The following is a 21,259-nucleotide window of genomic DNA, read 5'->3' on the forward strand; positions in this document are numbered from 1 at the left end:
TTTAATGTTCCTAGTCTTTTTTTTTGTGGGATGGTGCTTATCTCAGACCCCTTGAACCTCCTATTGCTCTTGAGATTGATTTAGTAAATGAGAATGAGCAATAAAATCAGATGCCAGGATTCTGAAATGAAACTGAAAATGCTGGAAGTGCTCAGCAGATCGGGCAGCATCTGTGGGATGAGGTTAATTTCAAAGGTAAAAGAAAAGTTAGTACATAGCGTCTCCGGACAAAAATACTTACCCTGCTTCTCTTCCTACAGATGCTGCCTGACATCTCAAGTGTTTTTAGGTTATCTTCTGTTTTTATGATAAAACAGTAACTGTAGTTCACTTCAGTTAAATCACTTGGTCCAGTAAAATTCACCTTGCCCCAATTTAGAACATTTACCCCAATTTTAACTTTGTCCTTTTCCATATAAATGGAACTGAATTTTGATTACTGGCACAAATTGCTCTGCCACCAGTAATTCTGTCTACCTGCCCAACTTCTTTCCCTAAAACAAAGTCTGGAATTGCCACTCCATCACCCTTCCCATCCTTTGGGTTTGCTGCATTATTGGTTAAAGAAATTCTCCTGAATTAATTTTAGAAATCTGTTACCCACTATACCATTCATATGGACTCCAGCCCAGTTAACATATGGTGAATTGAAATCTATAATTATTATTGTCCTAATATTACCTAAATTTGCTGTTACTTCAGCTGCTTGGACATTTTTAGTACACTTCTGACATCTGATTGCATCAGTGTGAGTTCTTGTTCAACCCAATGTAGCTTCCTTTTCGTTTCTAATCTTTTACTTCTATAGCCCTGTATTTCCCTGTTGCTGACCATAATGACAATTGTTTTTTTCAAATTTTAAATTATTGAGATACAGTATGGAATAGGCCCTTCCGACCCATCAAGCCGTGCCACCCAGTAATCCCCCGATTTAATCCTAGCCTAACCTTGGGTCAATTTACAATGACCTACCAACCCCTATGTCTTTGGACTGTGGGAGGAACCCTGAGCACCCAAAGGAAACCCACCCAGCCACGGGGAGAATGTAGAAACTCCTTGCAGGCAGCAGTAAGTTTTGCTCAGAAGAGAGAATTTTAAGAATATTTAATCCTTATAAAAATGTAATTCAACTTTATTCTGCCTGAATGTTATAAATATGCTTGTATGATTTTTAAAAAATGTTTAAATGGAAACTTATTTGTTGATCATTCCAACATATCATACTATACCTGCAACAAACCATTATTTCTTCAACTAATATTGTCTCCTTACTCTTTTTCATCCTCTATCTGAAAATCCTGAAATCACGAATTTCAAGCTGTCAGTCCCATTCTCGTTTAATCAGTCACATATAGTTAAGGGAGATAGAGAAAAGGCATTGGGGGGGGGCATATGACATGGATAAGCCATTAGCTGTTTGGAAAACACAGCAGGCTCAAAGGGCTATGCTTCTGTCTCTTTCTCGTGGACTGTTATCACCGTCAGCTGAATAATTCTAACCTGAATTCTGATTTTTTAGCAGCTGTGCAGCAAGTGTCTGTCAATCTCTACCATCTGGTACAGTGGACCAGAAGAGCAGTTTATTCAGAGGGGACCCTTTGTTTTGCAGGGCCGACCACTTGTATGTTTTCTTCGTACAGTGGTCTCCTGACATGTATGGCAATGAATCCGGAGAGTCATCAAAGGAGCCAGGATTCATGGTTGCATCAAGGAACGAGGAGTCTGAAATGAGCGAGTGTTCCATCAATGAATCAACATTAAAAGATTGGGAGGTAGGTGTTTTCTTGTCTTTGTTTGGAAAGCTACACTGAAATAATCATATTGTGATTTTTAAATCCCTGCATGCTTTTATTTTATAACAACTTGCTTGTGGGTGTACTTCCAGTGTTTCATGCCAGTGATCATCTAGAAAGCCAAGTTGCTTCATTTCTGGTATTGTATTGTCTGTGAATTTGTATTCTTCGTAGTAGCTTTTTATATTATTGTGTTTCCTTCTGTCCTCTGAACTGTTACCTCTGTGGATCAATATTGTATGCCGAGTATATGGACAATTTTAAGATTTTAAATTCTTATAAATATCTGACCTGACTCAGTCTGCCTGTGATTGTATAAATATGTTTGTATGGTTAAAAACAGTAAGTTGGCTTAACTGGAGCAGAGGCTGATTGAATAACCTGCTTTCCAGTGGACAGGTTAGTAATTTAATAGGATTCTGTGCCAGGAGAAATTGTCTGCTATGAGTATTAAGGAAAAATGTTGGAAGTCAGGGAACCTCACAGTCTCCCTGATGATGATATCTATGGGAAGTCCACCCAGCTGCAGTTACTGACAAATCAAGTGAAGGAATTGGAGCTGGATGTATCCTGGATCATCTGACATTCTGTGGATATCATAGGTGAGAGCTTTAGTGAGGTGGTCATACCTCAGGTGCAGGTCACAGATAGACGGGTGACTGCCTGGAGTAGTAAGGGGAGTAGGTAGACAGAGCTGGATTCCCCTGACTAACAGGAATACCCTTTTGGATACTGTGGCTGGAGGAATGACCTTTCAGAGGCCAGCACCACCAGCTGGGTTAGTGCCACACTGTCCAGCTCTGAGGCAAAAAAAGGGAAGGGTGAAGTCAGGCAGCAAGATAGTGATGAGACCCAATAGTAAGGATGCAGGTAGGGGTTTCTGTGGCTGTAGTCAAGACTCCAGGGATGGTGTGTTGCCTCACAGTGGATACAGGACATTCTGAGAGGGGAGAGCATGTGGCCAGAGGTCATGGTCCATTTAGGTACCAATGACATAGGCAGGAGCAGGGATGAAGTCCCACAAAGGGATCATAGGGAACTAAGCAGAAAGTTAAATGCCAAGAATTCTAGAGTTGAAATCTCCGGATTATTCCTAATACCCTTGGCCAGCGAGGTGGGAAATAGATGCGCAGTGCAGTTCAAAATGTGGCTAAGGAGCTGGTGCAGGACGGAGGACTTCAGATTAATAGTTCATTGTGCTGTCTTCCATGGCAGGTGAGACCTGTACGAAGAAGGTGGTTTGTATCCGAATTAGAAGAGAGCTAATATCCTCGGTAAGAGTTTTGCTGGTGGTGGGACTGAAGAGCTGAAATGTATTTATTTCAGTGCTGTGGATAAGGAGCGTGAACTTACAGCCTGCATCAGTACATGGAATTACTATGTCTTTACCACTATGGAGACCTGGTTGTGTGAGGGATGGGACTGGTAACTCGATGGTCTTGAGTTTCATTGTTTTACACATGATAGAGGGGGAAGGTAGAGGAGGTGGAGGGGTTGCACTACAGATAAGGGAGAATGCAACAGCAGCACTCAGAGGTGACACACTGGAGGACTCATCCACCTAGGCAATTTGGGTAGAGCTCAGAACCAATAAAGGTGCAGTTATGTTGATAGGATGATACTGTGGGCTCCCCAGTAGCCACCGAGTGGTGGAGGAACAGATAGGTAGACAGATTATGGAAGGGTGCAGAAGCAACAGGGTTGTCACCATGAGGGACTTTAACTTCCCCAGAATGGACTGGAATATCCTTAATACTAGGAAGGTTAGAAGGAATGGGAATCTTGGGTGAACGGAAAGGTCTTAAATTTAGTCAACAAGGCCCCTGTAATGGGAACAACGTAGTAATTCCATGTTCTGATCCAGGCTCTAAGTTCATCCTCCTTATCCATAATGCTCCTAGCGGTGAAATTTGAGCCCATCAGTCCCACCACATTTTTTCAGCCTGCCAATTTTTGTCCTTCCTTTCAGTCTTACTTTTCTCTCTGTAAGATTGAGGAAGCTAAAACCAGACCGGACCCAGGGCAATAAAAGGTTAGTTGGGAAGTGCTCAAGCAGGCAGTTAAGAAGGCCAAAAGGGGCATTGCAATGTCCTTGGCGAACAAGATCAAGGAAAATCCTAAGGCCTTTTATTATTATATATTAAGAAAAAGAGGATAACTCTGAAGACGATATACAGTCGAAGTCAGAAGCTTACATACACCTTGGCCAAATACATTTAAACTTAGTTTTTCACAATTCCTGACATTTAATCCTAGAATCCTAGAAATTGTAACGGGAGATAAGGAAATGGCGGAGGAACTGAACGAGTATTTTGCATCCGTCTTCACTGAGGAAGACATCAGCAGTATACCGGACACTCAAGGGTGGCAGGGAAGAGAAGTGTGCGCAGTCACAATTACGACAGAGAAAGTACTCAGGAAGGTGAATAGTCTAAAGGTAGATAAATCTCCCGGACCAAATGGAATGCACCCTCGTGTTCTGAAGGAAGTAGCTGTGGAGATTACGGAGGCATTAGCACTAATCTTTCAAAAGTCGATAGATTCTGGCATGGTTCCGGAGGACTGGAAGATTGCAAATGTCACTCCGCTATTTAAGAAGGGGGCAAGGAAGCAAAAAGGAAATTATAGGCCTGTTAGCTTGACATCGGTGGTTGAGAAGTTGTTGGAGTCGATTGTCTAGGATGAGGTTACGGAGTACCTGGAGGCATATGACAAGATAGGCAGAACTCAGCATGGTTTCCTTAAAGGAAAATCCTGCCTGACAAACCTATTACAATTTTTTGAGGAAATTACAAGTAGGCTAGACAAAGGAGATGCAGTGGATGTCGTATATTTGGATTTTCAGAAGCCCTTTGACAAGGTGCCACACATGAGGCTGCTTAACAAGATAAGAGCCCATGGAATTACAGGAAAGTTACGTACGTGGATAGGGTGTTGGCTGATTGGCAGGAAACAGAGAGTGGGAATAAAGGGATCCTATTCTGGTTGGTTGCCGGTTACCAGTGGTGTTCCACAGGGATCAGTGTTGGGGCCGCTTTTTTTTACGTTGTACATCAACAATTTGGATTATGGAGTAGATGGCTTTGTGCCTAAGTTTACTGATGATACAAAGATAGGTGGAGGTAGTGTAGGTAGTGCTGAGGAAACAGAGAGTCTGCAGAGAGACTTGGATAGATTGGAAGAATGGGCAAAGAAGTGGCAAATGAAGTACAATGTTGGAAAGTGTATGGTTATGCACTTTGGCAGAAAAAATAAACGGGCAGACTATTATTTAAATGGGGAGAGAATTTGAAGTTCTGAGGTGCAACGGGACTTGAGAGTCCTCGTACAGGATACCCTTAAAGTTAACCTCCAGGTTGAGTCAGTGGTGAAGAAGGCGAATGCAATGTTGGCGTTCATTTCTAGAGGAATAGAGTACAGGAGCAGGGATGTGATGCTGAGGCTCTATAAGGTGCTGATAAGACCTCACTTGGAGTACTGTGGGCAGTTTTGGTCTCCTTATTTAAGAAAGGATGTGCTGACGTTGGAGAGGGTACAGAGAAGATTCACTAGAATGATTCCAGAAATGAGAGGGTTAACATATGAGGAACGTTTGTTCGCTCTTGGACTGTATTCCTTGGAGTTTAGAAGATTGAGAGGGGACCTCATAGAAACATTTCGAACGTAGAAAGCCATGGACAGAGTGGATGTGGCAAAGTTGTTTCCCATGATGGGGGAGTCTAGTACGAGAGGGCATGACTTAAGGATTGAAGGGAGCCCATTCAGAACAAAGATGTGAAGAAATTTTTTTAGTCAGAGGGTGGTGAATCTATGGAATTTGTTGCCACGGGCAGCAGTGGAGGCCAAGTCATTGGATGTATTTAAGGCAGAGATTGATAGGTATCTGAGAAGACAGGGCATCAAAGGTTATGGTGAGAAGGCGGGGGAGTGAGGCTAAATGGGAGAATGGATCAGCTCCTGATAAAATGGCGGAGCAGACTCGATGGGCCAAATGGCCGACTTCTGTTCCTTTGTCTTATGGTCTTATGGTCTCAAACATTCCCTGTCTTAGGTCAGTTAGGATCACTACTTTATTTTAAGAATGTGAAATGTCAGAATAGTAGTAGAGACAATGATTTATTTCAGCTTTTATTTCTTTCGTCACTTTCCCAGTGGGTCAGAAGTTTAGATACACTTTGTTAGTATTTGGTAGCATTGCCTTTAAATTGTTTAGCTTGGGTCAAATGTTTTGGGTAGCCTTCCACAAGCTTCGCACAGTAAGTTGCTGGAATTTTGTTCCGTTCCTCCAGACAGAACTGGTATAACTGAGTCAGGTTTGTAGACCTCCTTGCTCGCACACGCTTTTTCAGTTCTGCCCACAATATCAGAATGGGTCTGATATGTCTATCCACGGCCTCCTCTACTGCCAAGGTGAAGCCACACTCAGGTTGGAGGAACAACACCTTATATTCCGTCTGGGTAGCCTCCAACCTGATGGCATGAACATTGACTTCTCAAACTACCGCTAATGCCCCACCTCCCCCTCGTACCCCATCCGTTATTTATTTATATACACACATTCTTTCTCTCTCTGTCCTTTTTCTCCCTCTGTCCTTCTCACTATACCCCTTGCCCATCTTCTGGGTTCCCCCCCCCCCTTTTCTTTCTCCCTGGGCCTCCTGTCCCATGATCCTCTCATATCCCTTTTGCCAATCAACTGTCCAGCTCTTGGCTCCATCCTTCCACCTCCTGTCTTCTCCTATCATTTTGGATCTCCCCTCCCCCTTTCAAATCTCTTACTAACTTTTCCTTCAGTTAGTCCTGACGAAGGGTCTCGGCCCGAAACGTCGACTGTACCTCTTCCTAGAGATGCTGCCTGGCCTGCTGCGATCACCAGCAATTTTGATGTGTGTTGCCTGGATATTATCTACAGTTGTGGACATTTGAGGCATTTGAAATGCTTTCTTGTGGTAGGTTGATTCAGAACAAATAGATGCATGAGTTCTGGGGTGATTGCAAATTCAGATTCAGGACTGGCTTACCTATAGAAGACAGAGAATACAGTTGGAAGGCTGTAATTCTGATGAGAGGTGTTCCACAAGGATCAGTGCTGGGAACTCTGTTGTTTATGATCTGTATGATTTCGATAAGAGTGTAGGTCAGTGGATTAGCAAGTTTACAGATGACATCAAGATTGGTGGAGTAGTGGACTGTGTAAAGACTATCAAAGAACACAGCGGAATATAGATCTGTCACAGATATGAGCAGAGAGAGGTAGATGAACCTTAATCTGGGCAGGTGTGAGATATTGCACTTTGAAAGGTCAAAAGAAAGAAGAAAGTATACAATTACTTATAGACCTTTTGATAGTATTAAGGTACAGAAGGATGTTGGGGTCAAGGTGGATTGTTCACTGAAAGTGGTTATGTATGTTGATAAGGCTTGCATAGGTGTAGGCATGCTTACATTCACTGGTAAGGATATTGAGCAGAAAGGTAACGAAGTCATGCTGCAGCTTGACTTCCAGATGTGCAGATAAAAGCAGTCAGACTGCACTTGGCAAATGTACTATGTGCAGTTCTGCACACCCTGTTATAGAAATATGTAAACACTGTGGAAAGGGTGCAGAAGAGATTTGCCAGGATGCTTCCTGGATTAAAGAGTATGAGCTATATGGAACATTTGGACAAACTTGGGCTCTTTTCCCTAGTGTGTCGGCTGCTGAAGGGAGACCTGATAAAGGTTTGTACAATTATGAGAGGTATATTAGGGTAGATGGTCCGAATCTTTTCCCCAGGGTAGAAATGTCAAGTACCTGAGGACGTGCCTTTAATGCTGGAGGGAGAGGAACTTAAGACAATGTGAGGGGCAATTTTTTCATGTAGAGAGTGGTCAGAGCCTGGAATGGGTTACCAGGGATAGTCATGGAAGCAGGCAGTTTGGTAGTTTAAACACAAAGGGAATGGAGGGATATGGATAACACACAGGAGGATATTTAGTGTAAATTGGCATCAACATCAGCATTACCTGTATGGCCTGTCCAGTGCTGCACCCTTCTTTGTTCTATGAAAATATCTCTCTTGTGAAGGATGAGCCATAGAAAAGTACAGCACAGAAACAGGCCTTTTGGGTCATCTAGTCCATGCTGAACCAATTAAACTGCCTACTCCCATCAACCTGCACCGAGACCATAGCCCTCCATAACCCTACCATCCATGTACCCATCCAAACTTCTCTTACTGAGTGATGGAATAGTTACAAGGGACTAAGTAATCCATTCCTACTCCTGTTCTGATTAAAGAAATCATTCTTTGTATCTGTTGTCTTCCCATATCCTTAGATCTTCTCCAAGCTGAGGCCTGGTCTCTTGTTTCCCCCCTACCCCTCACCTCACAGTCTCTCCTATGACTTCACCCTTTCCTCTGCACCTTAATGCACTCCCTTACTGCAAACCTTGAGTGACAAAAAACAGCATTTCAGCTTTCCAGCAATTATTGAGTGCCATGGTAGCTCTGTGGTCAGTGCGTTGTTACGCCTTGGGGCATTGGAGTTCAGAGTTCATTTCCAGCAGGATTCTGTAAGAAAGTTTGTGTGTTCTTCCCATGTGCACATCTGGGTGCTCCAGTTTCCTCCCACAGTCCAAAGACATAACAATAGGTTAATTGGTCATTGTAAATTGTCCTAGGGTTAAATCGGTGGATTACTAGCTCGGTGGGCCAGAAGGCCCTGTTTCTCTAAATAAAATAAAAGATTCACCATCACCATCCCTCCCCATCTCCGCTCTATATATTGTGGTGTTTGTGATGTGTTGTTACTGTGAACATCGCGTTTCTTTGCAAATGGCACAAAGTATTGGTGAAAGATGAAATGTTTGCAGTTTGAAACTTGAGATTAATTGTTAGTTGCTGGTTATCTTTGCTCTTTGGGGGATGTATAATGGGTACCATTTCAATTGGGTTGTTGATAGTAATGGACTTGATGTTTTGCCAGTTGAATTCTGAGATACGTCAGTATTAAATTGGAGAACTGCCAACCGTAGATCCCAAAAATCAGTGTTGGAATCCATTCTAGAAAATCACTGAAATAGCTCTAATACGTGGCAGAGCTATTCTTCATGTATGACATCCCAAAAGTTCAGTTTCTTGCAGAAACACTATTTTTAAAAATTATTTCTATGTGTGTGTCATTGGATATTTGGGAGCCCAATTACGAATGTGTATGAAAAAATTATAAGTAAGTTATATAAATATATGAAATGGCAATCAGGTAAAGAATTGGTACATTGAATCTTCGTAATCGCTGGAGCATCATGACCAGACATCTGCCCAACTATTTCTTGGTGGCATGTACTCTGTTGGTGGTGGCAAGCAAAGGAAGTTGTAATACATAGGCAAAAACAAATTGGACCGTGCTTTAGCCCGTTTAGGCAATCAAACCAGAATCTCATAGACTGGATGTTACCCAGATAACTACATGATAAAATCTCTTTCCCCATCAAGAACAAATAAAGGTCCTCTATTTCAAAGGCTCAGGGCCATCTGGGAGAAGAAGGACTAACTGTCCAACATCAAGTATTCCCTTATTCTGGTACAATTTAAATTTGAGCAGGACTATTAATGGAGATAGTCTGTCAGTAGGCACATAATCCAGCCCTCCTTGTATAATTTTATTTTATAATTTGACCTCTTATAACTTAACAGTTTTAGGTTCAATATCATTTTCATGAATCTAAGGACAACTTCTTTGCTGATATAGAATATTCTGAATGGGTCAAAGCAAATCTTTTTATAATCACAAGCTTCCATTCCTTTCTATTTTAGCCTCCTAAGGTAAAGACCAACATTTCAGTAATATCACAATTAGATCTTTTCCTGGATTACTCACTTTAGTTTTTAAATCTCTCTGCTCATCCACTATTGCCAATATGGAGAAAATCCTCTGATTGATCTGAATTTACCTTATATTTCCTTGTATTTCCAGTGAAAGTTTCTGTGTTAATCTTACAACTGATAAACTGACCACTTTGGGCCACTGTTTTCCTTGCAAATCAATGTATGCTGATTTCCAGCTTGTTACTGCCCCCGCTGTGCCTGTTTCCATATTTGTAAGCATAACGATTTCATAATCATTTTAGGATGCCACTGTAGCGTAAGATTAACGCGGCACTATTACAGCTTGGGGCGTCAGAGTTCAATTCCCGTGCTGTCCATAAGAAGTTTGTAATTCCTTCCTGTGAGCACATAGGTTTCCTCTGGGTGCTCCAGTATCCTCCCACATTCCAAAGATGTACCAGTTAGTAGGTTAATTAGTTGTTGTAAATTGTCCTGTCATTAAGCTAGGGTTAAATAGTGGGTTGCTGGACAGTGCCGGAAGGGCCTGTTTCCTGTAGTATCTCTAAATCAGGGGTTCCCAACATTTCTTTATGCCATGGACCCCACCTTTAACTGGGGACTCACTGGTCCCCAGATTGGGACCCCCTGCTCTAAATAAATAATCATAAGAATATGATTGATCTCAAATGGTGGAAACTAATAAAGTTTTTCTCTTGCGCCTACTCCTACTTGTTGATAATGAGGCTGAAGCAGGCCTTCAGGGGAAGACCTTATAATATTTCATAGCCTGTAATCTCTGTGTTATCTTTGAGCCTGTTATGGTTAGTGATCTACTCCAGAAGCATTTGTATCATTTGGGGACCCTTGAGAGGAATTCCTTCTGGAGTCTTCTCAAAGGAGATAACAGCAAAATATTTAGAGTTGTTACTGGTATGTTTTGTAACTCCAGAAATTAATTGAAAGAAAAACATGTCTGGGAATAACACGTCTACTTAGTTTCACTTTAGTGAGGTGAGCACATATGACATGGTGGCATAATGACATATGCCATTCACGTACTTATACATATAACCCGTAATGAATCATGTAAACAACGAAGGGTGCTTAGTCAAATAATACTTTGTATTCTTCCCCACAGTTTCTGTACTGAGAGAAAGAGCATTGGTCATGAAGAACATATAGAGCTGCTGGAAAAACAACCTTGTACTCCCACACTCTGCCACCTTCCACCAAGTCAATTTTGTATTTAATTGGCTAGCTCATCTTGTCATAACAGATAACTGTTCAGATCATCTTACCATCCAGATTTTATCAAAAGACTTAATTAAACACGTTGTTAGTGTAGCCATCTGCTGTATCTTTAAAGGAAGGAGAGAGAGGAAATTGAGGGTACTGGTGATTGCTAAAATATGGCACTAGGTAGAAGATAAATCCTGATCTTAGTGAATATCACAGCCTGATTGAAGTGGAATAATCTATTTCTGCACCTATAAACAACCGGCTGGAGGAGCTCAGTGAGTTGAGCAGCATTGATGGGGGGAGATGGGGGGAGATGGAGGCAGGGAGGAGAACAGGAATTGTCAACGTTCAGTGTTAAAACCCTGCATCAGGACTGACAATTCCTGACCACCCCTCAGATGTTGCTCACCTCGCTGAGCTCCTCCAGCAGGTTGTTGCTCTAGATTTCAGCATCTGCAGTCTCTACTTCTAAACTTCTTTCGTCTCTACTTGCATTCAATTTCTGCCCAGGCAATCTGTAAACAGTTGCAGAAGTTACCTTGCATTGCTCACCTGAACAGAATTGTGCTTTGGCACTATTGGAAAAGTTACAATTTACATTCAAAACTAAATTTCTAAATTCTTAAACAACAGGAATTCTGCAGATGCTGGAAATTCAAGCAACACACATCAAAGTTGCTGGTGAACGCAGCAGGCCAGGCAGCATCTCTAGGAAGAGATACAGTCAACGTTTCAGGCCGAGACCCTTCGTTAGGACTAACTGAAGGAAGAGTTAGTAAGAGATTTGAGAGGGGGAGGGGGAGATCCAAAATGATAGGAGAAGATCCTCTCGTATCCCTTTTGCCAATCACCTGTCCAGCTCTTGGCTCCATCCGCCCCCCCCCCCCCGTTCCTGTCTTCTCCTATCATTTTGGATCTCCCCCTCCCCCTCCCACTTTCAAATCCATTACTAACTCTTCCTTCAGTTAGTCCTGACGAAGGGTCTCGGCCTGAAACGTCGACTGCACCTCTTCCTACAGATGCTGCTTGGCCTGCTGCATCCACCAGCAACTTTGATGTGTGTTGTTTCTAAATTCTTGTTATTTTGCATTCAAAGTTCATTAGTTACCCAGCTTGACTTTTCTGTGTATCTTTGACCATTGTCTGTTACATGGTATTAACTTCATAACTAGACCATGGTTGTTGGTAAGCTGGAGGTATCCGGGGAACGTGACCAGATGGCCTCAGAGGAGAATTTCAGATTGCTCTGGCTCAAGTGGCTGTGGACTCTTTCACCTCAGTATGAGTATCAGTGCTGTGGGATAGTTGGCTAGCAGTGAACATCAATGACACTGGTTGGAGCGACAGGGTCTGAGAGAGGACTACAGAACTGATGCTCATTAGAGCCACCTGGTAGTGACTCAGTGAGCCCTTTTTGCAAACTATAATCTATCGAATGAAAGCTCCGACATTTTATTTTCTGACCTTTCACTAGGCAACAGGTGAATGGCCACTCTTACTGCAATTAATGCTATGATACGCACGTCAAAATCAAATGCTATGCTGTTCATCCTGTCCAGCTGAGAAAAGAAAGAGCCAGCCAACCTAATCTCATCATCCAGCACTTGCAAGTTCATGTCCAAGTATTTATGCGAGGTATTGGGAATCTTTAACACAAAAAAAACAGTAGGAGGAGCCCTCTCAGCCCCCGATGTTTGCAAAGTGAGTACGTCATATTTCCTCATGATGTACAAGTAGGCCATTTGTTTAAAGTCTGTGCCAGTTCTTGCAGCAGTCCTGTTACCCCACTAATTTTTCCTATCATCTCTTCTCTCACTTGTGTCCATTAAAGCACCCCCCCCCCTTATTTTCCAATTGCACAGCTGCACCATAGATAATTTATTTGGGACTGCTAACCTAACAATACACGCCTTTTGGATGTGGGAGGAAAGCAGAGAGCCCACAACCATGGGGAGGACGTACAAGCTCCACCAGTGAAGCATCAGACCTGTAGGGCTCTGGGACAGTTGCACCACGAACAATACTACTCTGCTGCCCAAAAATCTTTTGATCTCTGTGACGAAGTATTTAATCTATACTAACTTTTCAAGCAGTGAGTTCCAGCCCTCTTTCACCTGATGAGTGAAAATAGTTTTCCTTATCTCCTCTCCGTTCCTATCAGTTATTTAAAAATTTCCCATGGTTTTTGATCACTCTGTTAAAGGAAACAGCTTCTTCCTACTTACTATATCTCGGCCCCTGGTAATTTTACCTTCTCTTTCTCAGGCAGTTCCTTGGGGCCCAGGATGACTTGCTGCCATTCCAGTTCTGTGAGTTCTGAGGTGGCTGATGAGGCCTATTTGAGATCCGCAGACTCTGCCACAAGTGCTTGACAGGCGGGTAGGTGGATAGTGTGGGAGGTGGTGCACTTCTTTTGCTATTTTCACTTTGCACCCGCATGCTCTGAATGAAAGAACTCAAGTTCCCAGTGCTATCCTGGATGCTGCTCCTCCATTTGGAGAGGTCACGGGTCAGAGATGCCCACGTTGATGAATTCAGGAAGGACTTGAAAACACCAGGGAAATGTTTACTCTGTCTTTCTGGTCGTCTCTCGTAATGACAGAACTTGTAGGAGGGTACAATGAATGTCTTTGGACTCTGGCTTTAGAGGTGACTGTGTAATGAGAGTCTTGTTGGTTGGAATAATGGACAGTGACATGGTTCACTTACCTTTCAAATGGATTTTGATGATTTTGGAGATCAGCTTTGGCAGCAACTGTAGTAATTTGAGTTCCCTCTTTGAACTCTCATTTCTCAGCCAACCAAAGGATATGCTAAACTTCTACTTTCTTAAAGAGGTGACTCTTAATATATGGGAAATGAGCTATGTTTCCTAGGGTTTTCCAGTGGACTGTGTTGTACAACAAGGTTGGCTGCTAGCGGACACTGTTGTTCTGCTGACATTGAGTGTAAGGCTCATCCCGTCAGTAAACACGTCGAGGATGACCCAGAGCTATGGCTGTTTATGTGCTAGCAATGCTCTTTGTTCTCGAGTGGAGGCAACAATGATTCAGCAGTTTACAGTTTGTCCTATAGATTGGCTCGCTCCAATAGAAAAACTGTTGGATTTGAAATGCATTACTGAAGTGAAAAAGATTGAATGTTGGAGTAATTATTGCTTTGGTTGATTCTGGTTTGTATTGGGATTGATTTGGAGGTAGGCTGTTGGTTGGAATTATAGGTTGGATGTCATCACATAACAGATATACGGTAGAGCCAAATTTAAGAACAGTGATCTACAATCCTTTATTTAGATAAGTTGATATTTTATTTGTAAAACTGCTGCATTTTTAGAGGGCTGTCACATGGTAATACTCTCGTCCTTTGCACCTCTAATGGAAACAATCTGCACTGGCCTTTGGGGAGAGGCTGCTTGGCCAATTACAATGACTTTTTGGGTATTTGCAATTGAATTGTCTTCTTTTGAAGATTCTAAAGGTGATAGCACCTTCAACATTCCTACATAAGGGAGATGAGGTAATGAATTAATTAATATCACAAGTTCCTCTCTCTAAAGTTTTACAACTGTGGAGGGATAATATCTCTTCCTGAGCTAGTGGCAGTATGCTCCTTTGTGGAATGGAGTTGAGATAAGGCCACTTGCATGTAGTCTTGAATTTGAAGTTGTTCCAACAACCCTTCCATTGGACTTTGACTGTTTACATAAGATCTCCAGTCTTGATAGTCAACAGGCTTGGCCTTTCGGCATTTAAGATTTAGTTGAAGAATTTGCACATATGGTGGTATCAATGATTGCTGCATCTCCTGTGCTCTTTCCACCTATTATCTGTTCTTTAGATTTTTTTGTCAAACCATAGTTTTGATGTTTATTTTTTCCTTGAAATTTGATAGCATTTCCAATCCAAAAATGTCGGATTTGCACTTATTTTCGCTTCAAGATCTCCTAGTGATTCTTATTTAGTTCATCCCTCTTTCGTGCTGGTGGAGAAACCAACAGCATCATCATTTGTGTTATTTCTGTTATTCTTGTTCGTTGGGAGTCACGAGGTTGTCAGGGTAATAAATTGATAAGGAATTTGCACATGGCACAGAGATTGGCAGAGTTGATGATGTAGAAGGCAGTCTGAGGCTGCAGAGATATCTACATGTTGGTGAAATGGGCTGAAAAAAAATGGCAGTTGGAGTTTAATCATTCTAGACAAATGTGAGGTGATCCATTCTGGAAATATCGATGAGGCTAGGTCATACACCATGAATGATAGGATCTTGGGGAGTACTGAGGAACAGAAAGACCTTGCAGTATGAGACCAAAGATCCTTAAAGATGGCAACATGGGTAGATGATGTGATTTGGGAGGCATAAGGGACACAGGCGTTCCTTTGTTTATTGAATACAGAAGTAGGGAGGCAGTGCTTCAACTTCGTAAGACATCAGCTGAAGTACTATGTACAATTCTCTTGGAAGGATGTGATAGCACTGAAGTAGCGCAGAGGAGATTCAGAGGATATTGTCTGGATGGAGCAATTCAGTTGGAGGTGAGACGAGGGACTGTACATCTGTTTTCCCTAGAGTGGACATTAACAAGAGACATATTTGTGTTATGAGGGGTATAAAGAGAACAGACTGCAGGAATCTTTTTTCCATATGAGAGATGGATAAAACATATATGCTAATGGGGAAGAGATTTAGAGGTAATATGAGGGATCCCTTTTCTACGAAAATGTCCTGGAATGCAGCACCAAAGAGAGTGGATGAAGCTGGGTCAGTGATGATCACGAAGAAGTGTCTAGGCATAGAAGGTTATTGAGTCTGTGCTGGGAGATGGGATTAATGTGAAGGGGTGCCTACTGGTAGGCAAAGGCAAGTTCATATTGAACCAAGTTCCATGCTGACTGTATCTATGACTTTGACTTATTTTGTGGAATTCTCAAGACCCTGGACATGAATTTTCTTTCTGTTGCTGCGATTCTTTTGGAGCCAGGCTGATGGTAATGATGGAGCAAATTAGTTACTGTAAAGTTATAGACAGTTCTGGCATCACCACCTGCTCCTATATTTTATGTCTTGACTCACTGACTAAAACATCCAAAAAGCATCAACAGGAGTTGTGTTAGATCAAAATGGGAATTGATTGTAATGTTGTCAAGAAGGCAGGAAGCTTGAGGACTTAGTAAATTTTAGGATTCATTGAAGGGGTGTGGCAGAGAACTTAATTTTTTTTATATCTGCCTTCATGGTAATATGCACTGGAAAACTTTGGAGAAAGATTGGGAAGCGTCATCCCCAAAGGCACTACACAATAGTTTTAAACAATTAGGGCTACACAGTAATATCTGTGTAAATCTTCAGAAAACTACAGTACTAATTACCACTAGAATAATCCAGAAATTCCTAGCAATTGACAAATGAGTGTGCTTGGCAATGTCTGTGCCTCAGGTTTTACCAGCTTGAGCTGAGAAAAAAATGAAAATAATAATAATAAATGAGCAATAAATATCGAGAAAATGAGATGAAGAGTCCTTGAAAATAAGTACTTTGGTTGTGGGAACATTTCAGTGATGGGGCAAATGAAGTTGAGTGAAGTATTCCCTTTGGTTTAAGCACCTGATGGTTGAGAGGTAGTAATTCTTCCTGAACCTGGTGGTGTGAGTCCTGAGGCTCCTGTACTTTCTTCCTGATGGCAGCAGTGAGAAGAGAGCATGACCTGGGTGGTGGGGGTCCCTGATGGTGGGGGTTTCCTGTGATAGCATTTCACGTAGATGTGCTCATTAGTTGGGAGGGCTTTATTACTCGTGATAGACTGGGCCCTATCCACTACTTTTTACCCAACTATTTCATAAAAACAGATAGAGCAAAGCAACAGATCAATGAGCCTGATGCAATAGAAACAGCAGAAGCTGGAAATCTGGATTGACACACGCACACAACGCTGGAGAATGCTGGTCAGGCAGCATCCATGGAAGAACATGCATAGTTTACATTTTGGGCTGAGACCCTGCATGGATGCTACCTGACCTGCTGAGTTTATCCAGCGTTTTTTGTGTTGCAACTATTAGCATAAGATCAGTTGTAAGAAGATGCTAGAATCTATTATTGAGAAGGTAGTAACAAGGATTTAAAAAGAAAGTAGACAAGAACACTAGTCAAGTCAAGTCACTTTTTATTGTCATCTCAACCATAACTGCTGGTACTTTGTCAAGCCCCCTTAGGATTTTATACAGTATGTTTGAATAACATCGCACAGTTACTGTTCTAAACTCCATGGAATACAGGCCAAAACCTTTTGGTCTCTCGCATTACGACAAAGTTCTTATCTCAGGAATTAACCTGGTTAATCTGCTTCTTCCTGGCTGTGCTGCCCTTGGTAAGGGGACCAAATCTGTGTTTAATATTCCAGGTGAGACCTCAGCGACTACCTGTACAGTTGCAACAAAACCTCACCATTTTTAAACCCTGACTCATTTTGCAGTGAGGGACAAAATGCCATTTGCTGGCTTCACTACTTGTAGTGGGCTAGGGACGTGGCGTGACACTGAACTGAACTAAACTGAATACCACTGGGCTGCTGGTTGGATGTCTGACATTCTATGTGTCGTTCGCTTGCGTTTTGCCATTTGCACAATTTGTTCTTTTTCTCACATGCTGAGTGGTTTGATGTTTTCTTGAAAAGGTTCCATGGTGTTTCTTTGAGTTTCGTTCTCCCGCAGGCAGTCACGGAACAGAGCTATATTCTGTATACGTACCTTGAGAATAAATGTATATTGAATCTTCATTGGTCTTGCCTGCTAATTCATACACCACAACACTTTGACCCTCTGGTATTTCACTCATAGGCAGTGAAGGGCTTAGCTGAATCAGCGTTGATTAAGAAAGGAAAGCCAAGTCTGATAAGTCTGTTGGAGTTCTTTGACTAACTGAATAGAAAAAGATCAAACAGTGATAAATAAATCTGAATCAGAAGTGGCTGTGGTTAGCAATGCAACAAAGATCAGTACTGGCACCCCAAGTGTTCACTATTTATGTCAGCGATTTAGATGAGGGGACCAAATGTCACATATTCAGCTTTGCTTGATGTAAAAAGTTGGTGGCACTGTGGTACGAGGATGATTGGGGGGTTCTGGAGCTCCAAACTGGCTAACATCGAAACCTACAGCACAATACAGGCCCTTCGACCCACAAAGCTGTGCCGAACATGTCCTTACCTTAGAAATTACCTAGGGTTATCCATAGCCCTCTATTTTTACTAAGTTCCATGTACCTGTCCAGGAGTCTCTTAAAAGACTCTATCGTATCCGCCTCTACCACCGTCACCAGCAGCCCATTCCACTCACTCACCACTCTCTGCATAAAAACCTTACCCCTGACATCTCCATTGCACCTACTTCCAAGCACCTTAAAACTGTGCCCTCTCATGCTAGCCATTTCAGCCCTGGGAAAAAGCCTCTGACTATCCACACGATCAATGCCTCTCATCATCTTATACACCTCTATCGGATCACCTCTGATCCTCCGTCGCTCCAAGGAAAAAAGGCCAAGTTTACTCAACCTATTCTCATAAGGCATGCTCCCCAATCCAAGCAACATCCTTGTAAATCACCTCTGCATCCTTTCTGTGGTTTCCACATCCTTCCTATAGTGAAGCGACCAGAACTGAGCACAGTACTCCAAGTGGGGTCTGACCAGGGCCCTATATAGCTGCAACATTACTTCTCTGCTCCTAAACTCAATCCCACAATTGACGAAGGCCGATACACCGTATGTCTTCTTAACCACAGAGTCAACCTGTGCAGCAGCTTTCAGTGTCCTATGGACTCAGACCCCAAGATCCCTCTGATCCTCCACACTGCCAAGAGTCTTACCATTAATACTATATTCTGCCGTCATATTTGACCTACTGCAATGAACCACCTCACACTTATCTGGGCTGAACTCCATCTGCCACTTCTCAGCCCAGTTTTGCATCCTATCAATGTCCTGCTGTAACTTCTGACAGCCCTCCACACTATCCACAGCACCCCCAACCTTTGTGTCATTAGCAAATTTACTAACCCATCCCTCCACTTCTTCATCCAGGTCATTTATAAAAATCACAAAGAGAAGGGGTCCCAGAACAGATCCCTGAGGCACACCACTGGTCACCGACTTCCATGCAGAATATGACCCATCTTTGCCTTGTGTGGGCAAGCCAGTTCTGGATCCACAAAGCGATGTCCCCTTGCATCCCATGCCCTCTTATTTTCTCATTAAGCCTTGCATGGGGTACCTTGTCAAATGCCTTGCTGAAATCCAGGTACACTACATCTACTGCTCTTCCTTCATCAATGTGTTTAGTCACATCCTCAAAAAATTCAATCAGGCTCGTAAGGCATGACTTGCTTTTCACAAAGCCATGCGGACTATTCCTAATCATATGACGTCTCTCCAAATGTTCATAAATCCTGCCTCTCAGGATCTTCTCTATCAACTTACTAACCACTGAAGTAAGAAAACGGGGAAGAGCATGACAGATAGAAAATAATAATTAAAAATGTGAGGTTAGCACTTTAGTAGAAAAAGTGGAAAGGAGGGATATTTGGTAAGCTTGAAATGTGTCGGTGTTTAAAAGTTCTGGGTCTCCTTGTACACAAATCACTGGAAATCATGAAGTTACTAAGCTTTAATATAGCAACCAGTTACCGTCTATTGCAAAAGGAGACATCTTATTCCTGTTATATGAGGTCCATCTGCAATTCTGTGTATATTTCTTAACTAAAAATGGATAGACATGAGTTAGAGAGAGTGCAATAAAGGGTCTCCAGAGTAATTCGTGGATTTTGTCTGGTGTGGAGAATTAACATGGGATTGTGCCAGATACTGCACTGCTTCAGGCAACATAATTCTTTGCTAATAACAATTGCAGCAAACCACTAGAATGACGCATTAGTATTAGTGTTACCAAAGACTGGGACAAGTAAACTTTCTGATTGAGATGATGGAACTGAGATTGTGAAAGATGAAAGTGGGGGTGATAGAGATCGAGAATCTAGGGTAAAGATTGAGGCATTTCTAGCAGTTCCATTTTAAATAGGTGACTGAAAGGCTAATCTTGATAGCATTAGACAGGTTCATTGAGAGAGGCGGCTTGCAGGAAACAGGATGTTTGCTAAGGGGGTGGCCTTTAAAAATGAGAAAAAGAGAGTTCAGAGTCAGCATGCTCCTGTTGGAGTGCAGGGCAGGGCTGGCAGAATTACAGAACCCTAGTTAACTAAGAATATTCAGGGTCTGGTCAGCAGAAAGAAGCAGGCATATGAAATGTTTGGGCAGCTGGGATCAGTTAATCCTTTGAAAGACTACAAGGAATGTAGAGGTACACTTACTATGGAAATCAGGAGGACATAAACATGGTCTCGTAGATAAGATAAGGTAGATAAGATAAGATAAGGGAGGCTCCGAAGAGTTTCTGTAAACATTTTAAGCAAAAGGTTAACAAGGAAGAGAATAGGTCCCTTAAGGATCATTGTATCAATATCCTAAACAATTCCTTTCATGAGTGAAGACAAGTACTGTAAAAAGGAACACTATCCTCATTCCAGTATTCTCACTGACTGTTGATGCACTTGTACCGAATCCGGTCTCTTCCATTTCCTCCAAGCTGTCACTTTGCTCACAGTTGCATACGGTTCCCTGAGCAGAAAGGTCTCTTGCTTCTCCCATTTGCCAGAATTCTGCACTGTGACAATATATTTTAAATGTTATCTTTCCAACAGGAGCATGCTGACCATTTGCTAACTTCCTTAGATGATACTGCCACAGAGGTGATTTTATCTCATCTCCAATTTCATTTTCTCTGCACTCCGGGGGATTATTTGCCGTGGGCGGTGCAGTATTTGGACCAGTTTGTTCTGTCCTATCTTTAATCAGAGAGCTTGATTCCACCTCACAATAGATACCTGCTGCAGTTGGTCTTTTTCAGCAGTTCAAGTTTTCCAAGATGATGGATAGCCCCACAAGTCATCATCAACATAAACCAATTTTACAATATAGCTATCTTGGTTTATAGTACTCAGAAGTGGTATCACTGTGTCTGAGTACAGAACCGAAGCCCTTGCTATTATTTATTAGATGGGCATCAATTTCATTGTGTGATGACATTTCACATCAGCAATGGTTCAGGCTTCTGTACAGGTGGACTAGTTCTTGTGGATAGGGTAGAAGGTTGTTGTTGGATACAATGGGACATTGATCCGATGCAGAGCTGGCAGATGGAGTTCAGTCTGGGAAAATGTGATGCTGCACTTTGTAAGGTGGAATTTGAAGGCAGAATGCAGGGTTCTTAGCAGTGTGGAGGAACAGAGGGATCTTGGGGCCCATATTCATTAATCCCTCAAATTTGCTGCACAAGTTGATAGCGTAGTTAAAAAGGCTTATGGCCTTCAT

The 21,259-nt window shown here is 42.3% G+C and overlaps 1 protein-coding gene across 2 annotated transcripts in view; it reads left to right on the forward strand.

The window, feature by feature from the left end:
• Window positions 1-21,259, forward strand: part of oxr1a (oxidation resistance 1a) — a 536,209-nt gene that overhangs the window by 455,440 nt on the left and 59,510 nt on the right. For both annotated transcript variants that reach the window (XM_072249890.1, XM_072249891.1), the window contains exon 11: window positions 1,610-1,772. In XM_072249890.1, the coding sequence (XP_072105991.1) occupies window positions 1,610-1,772 (163 nt within the window). The remainder of the gene's footprint in view (window positions 1-1,609; window positions 1,773-21,259) is intronic.

Source organism: Mobula birostris, assembly GCF_030028105.1.
Source record: "Mobula birostris isolate sMobBir1 chromosome 1 unlocalized genomic scaffold, sMobBir1.hap1 SUPER_1_unloc_1, whole genome shotgun sequence".
Taxonomy (NCBI): Eukaryota; Metazoa; Chordata; class Chondrichthyes; order Myliobatiformes; family Myliobatidae; genus Mobula; species Mobula birostris.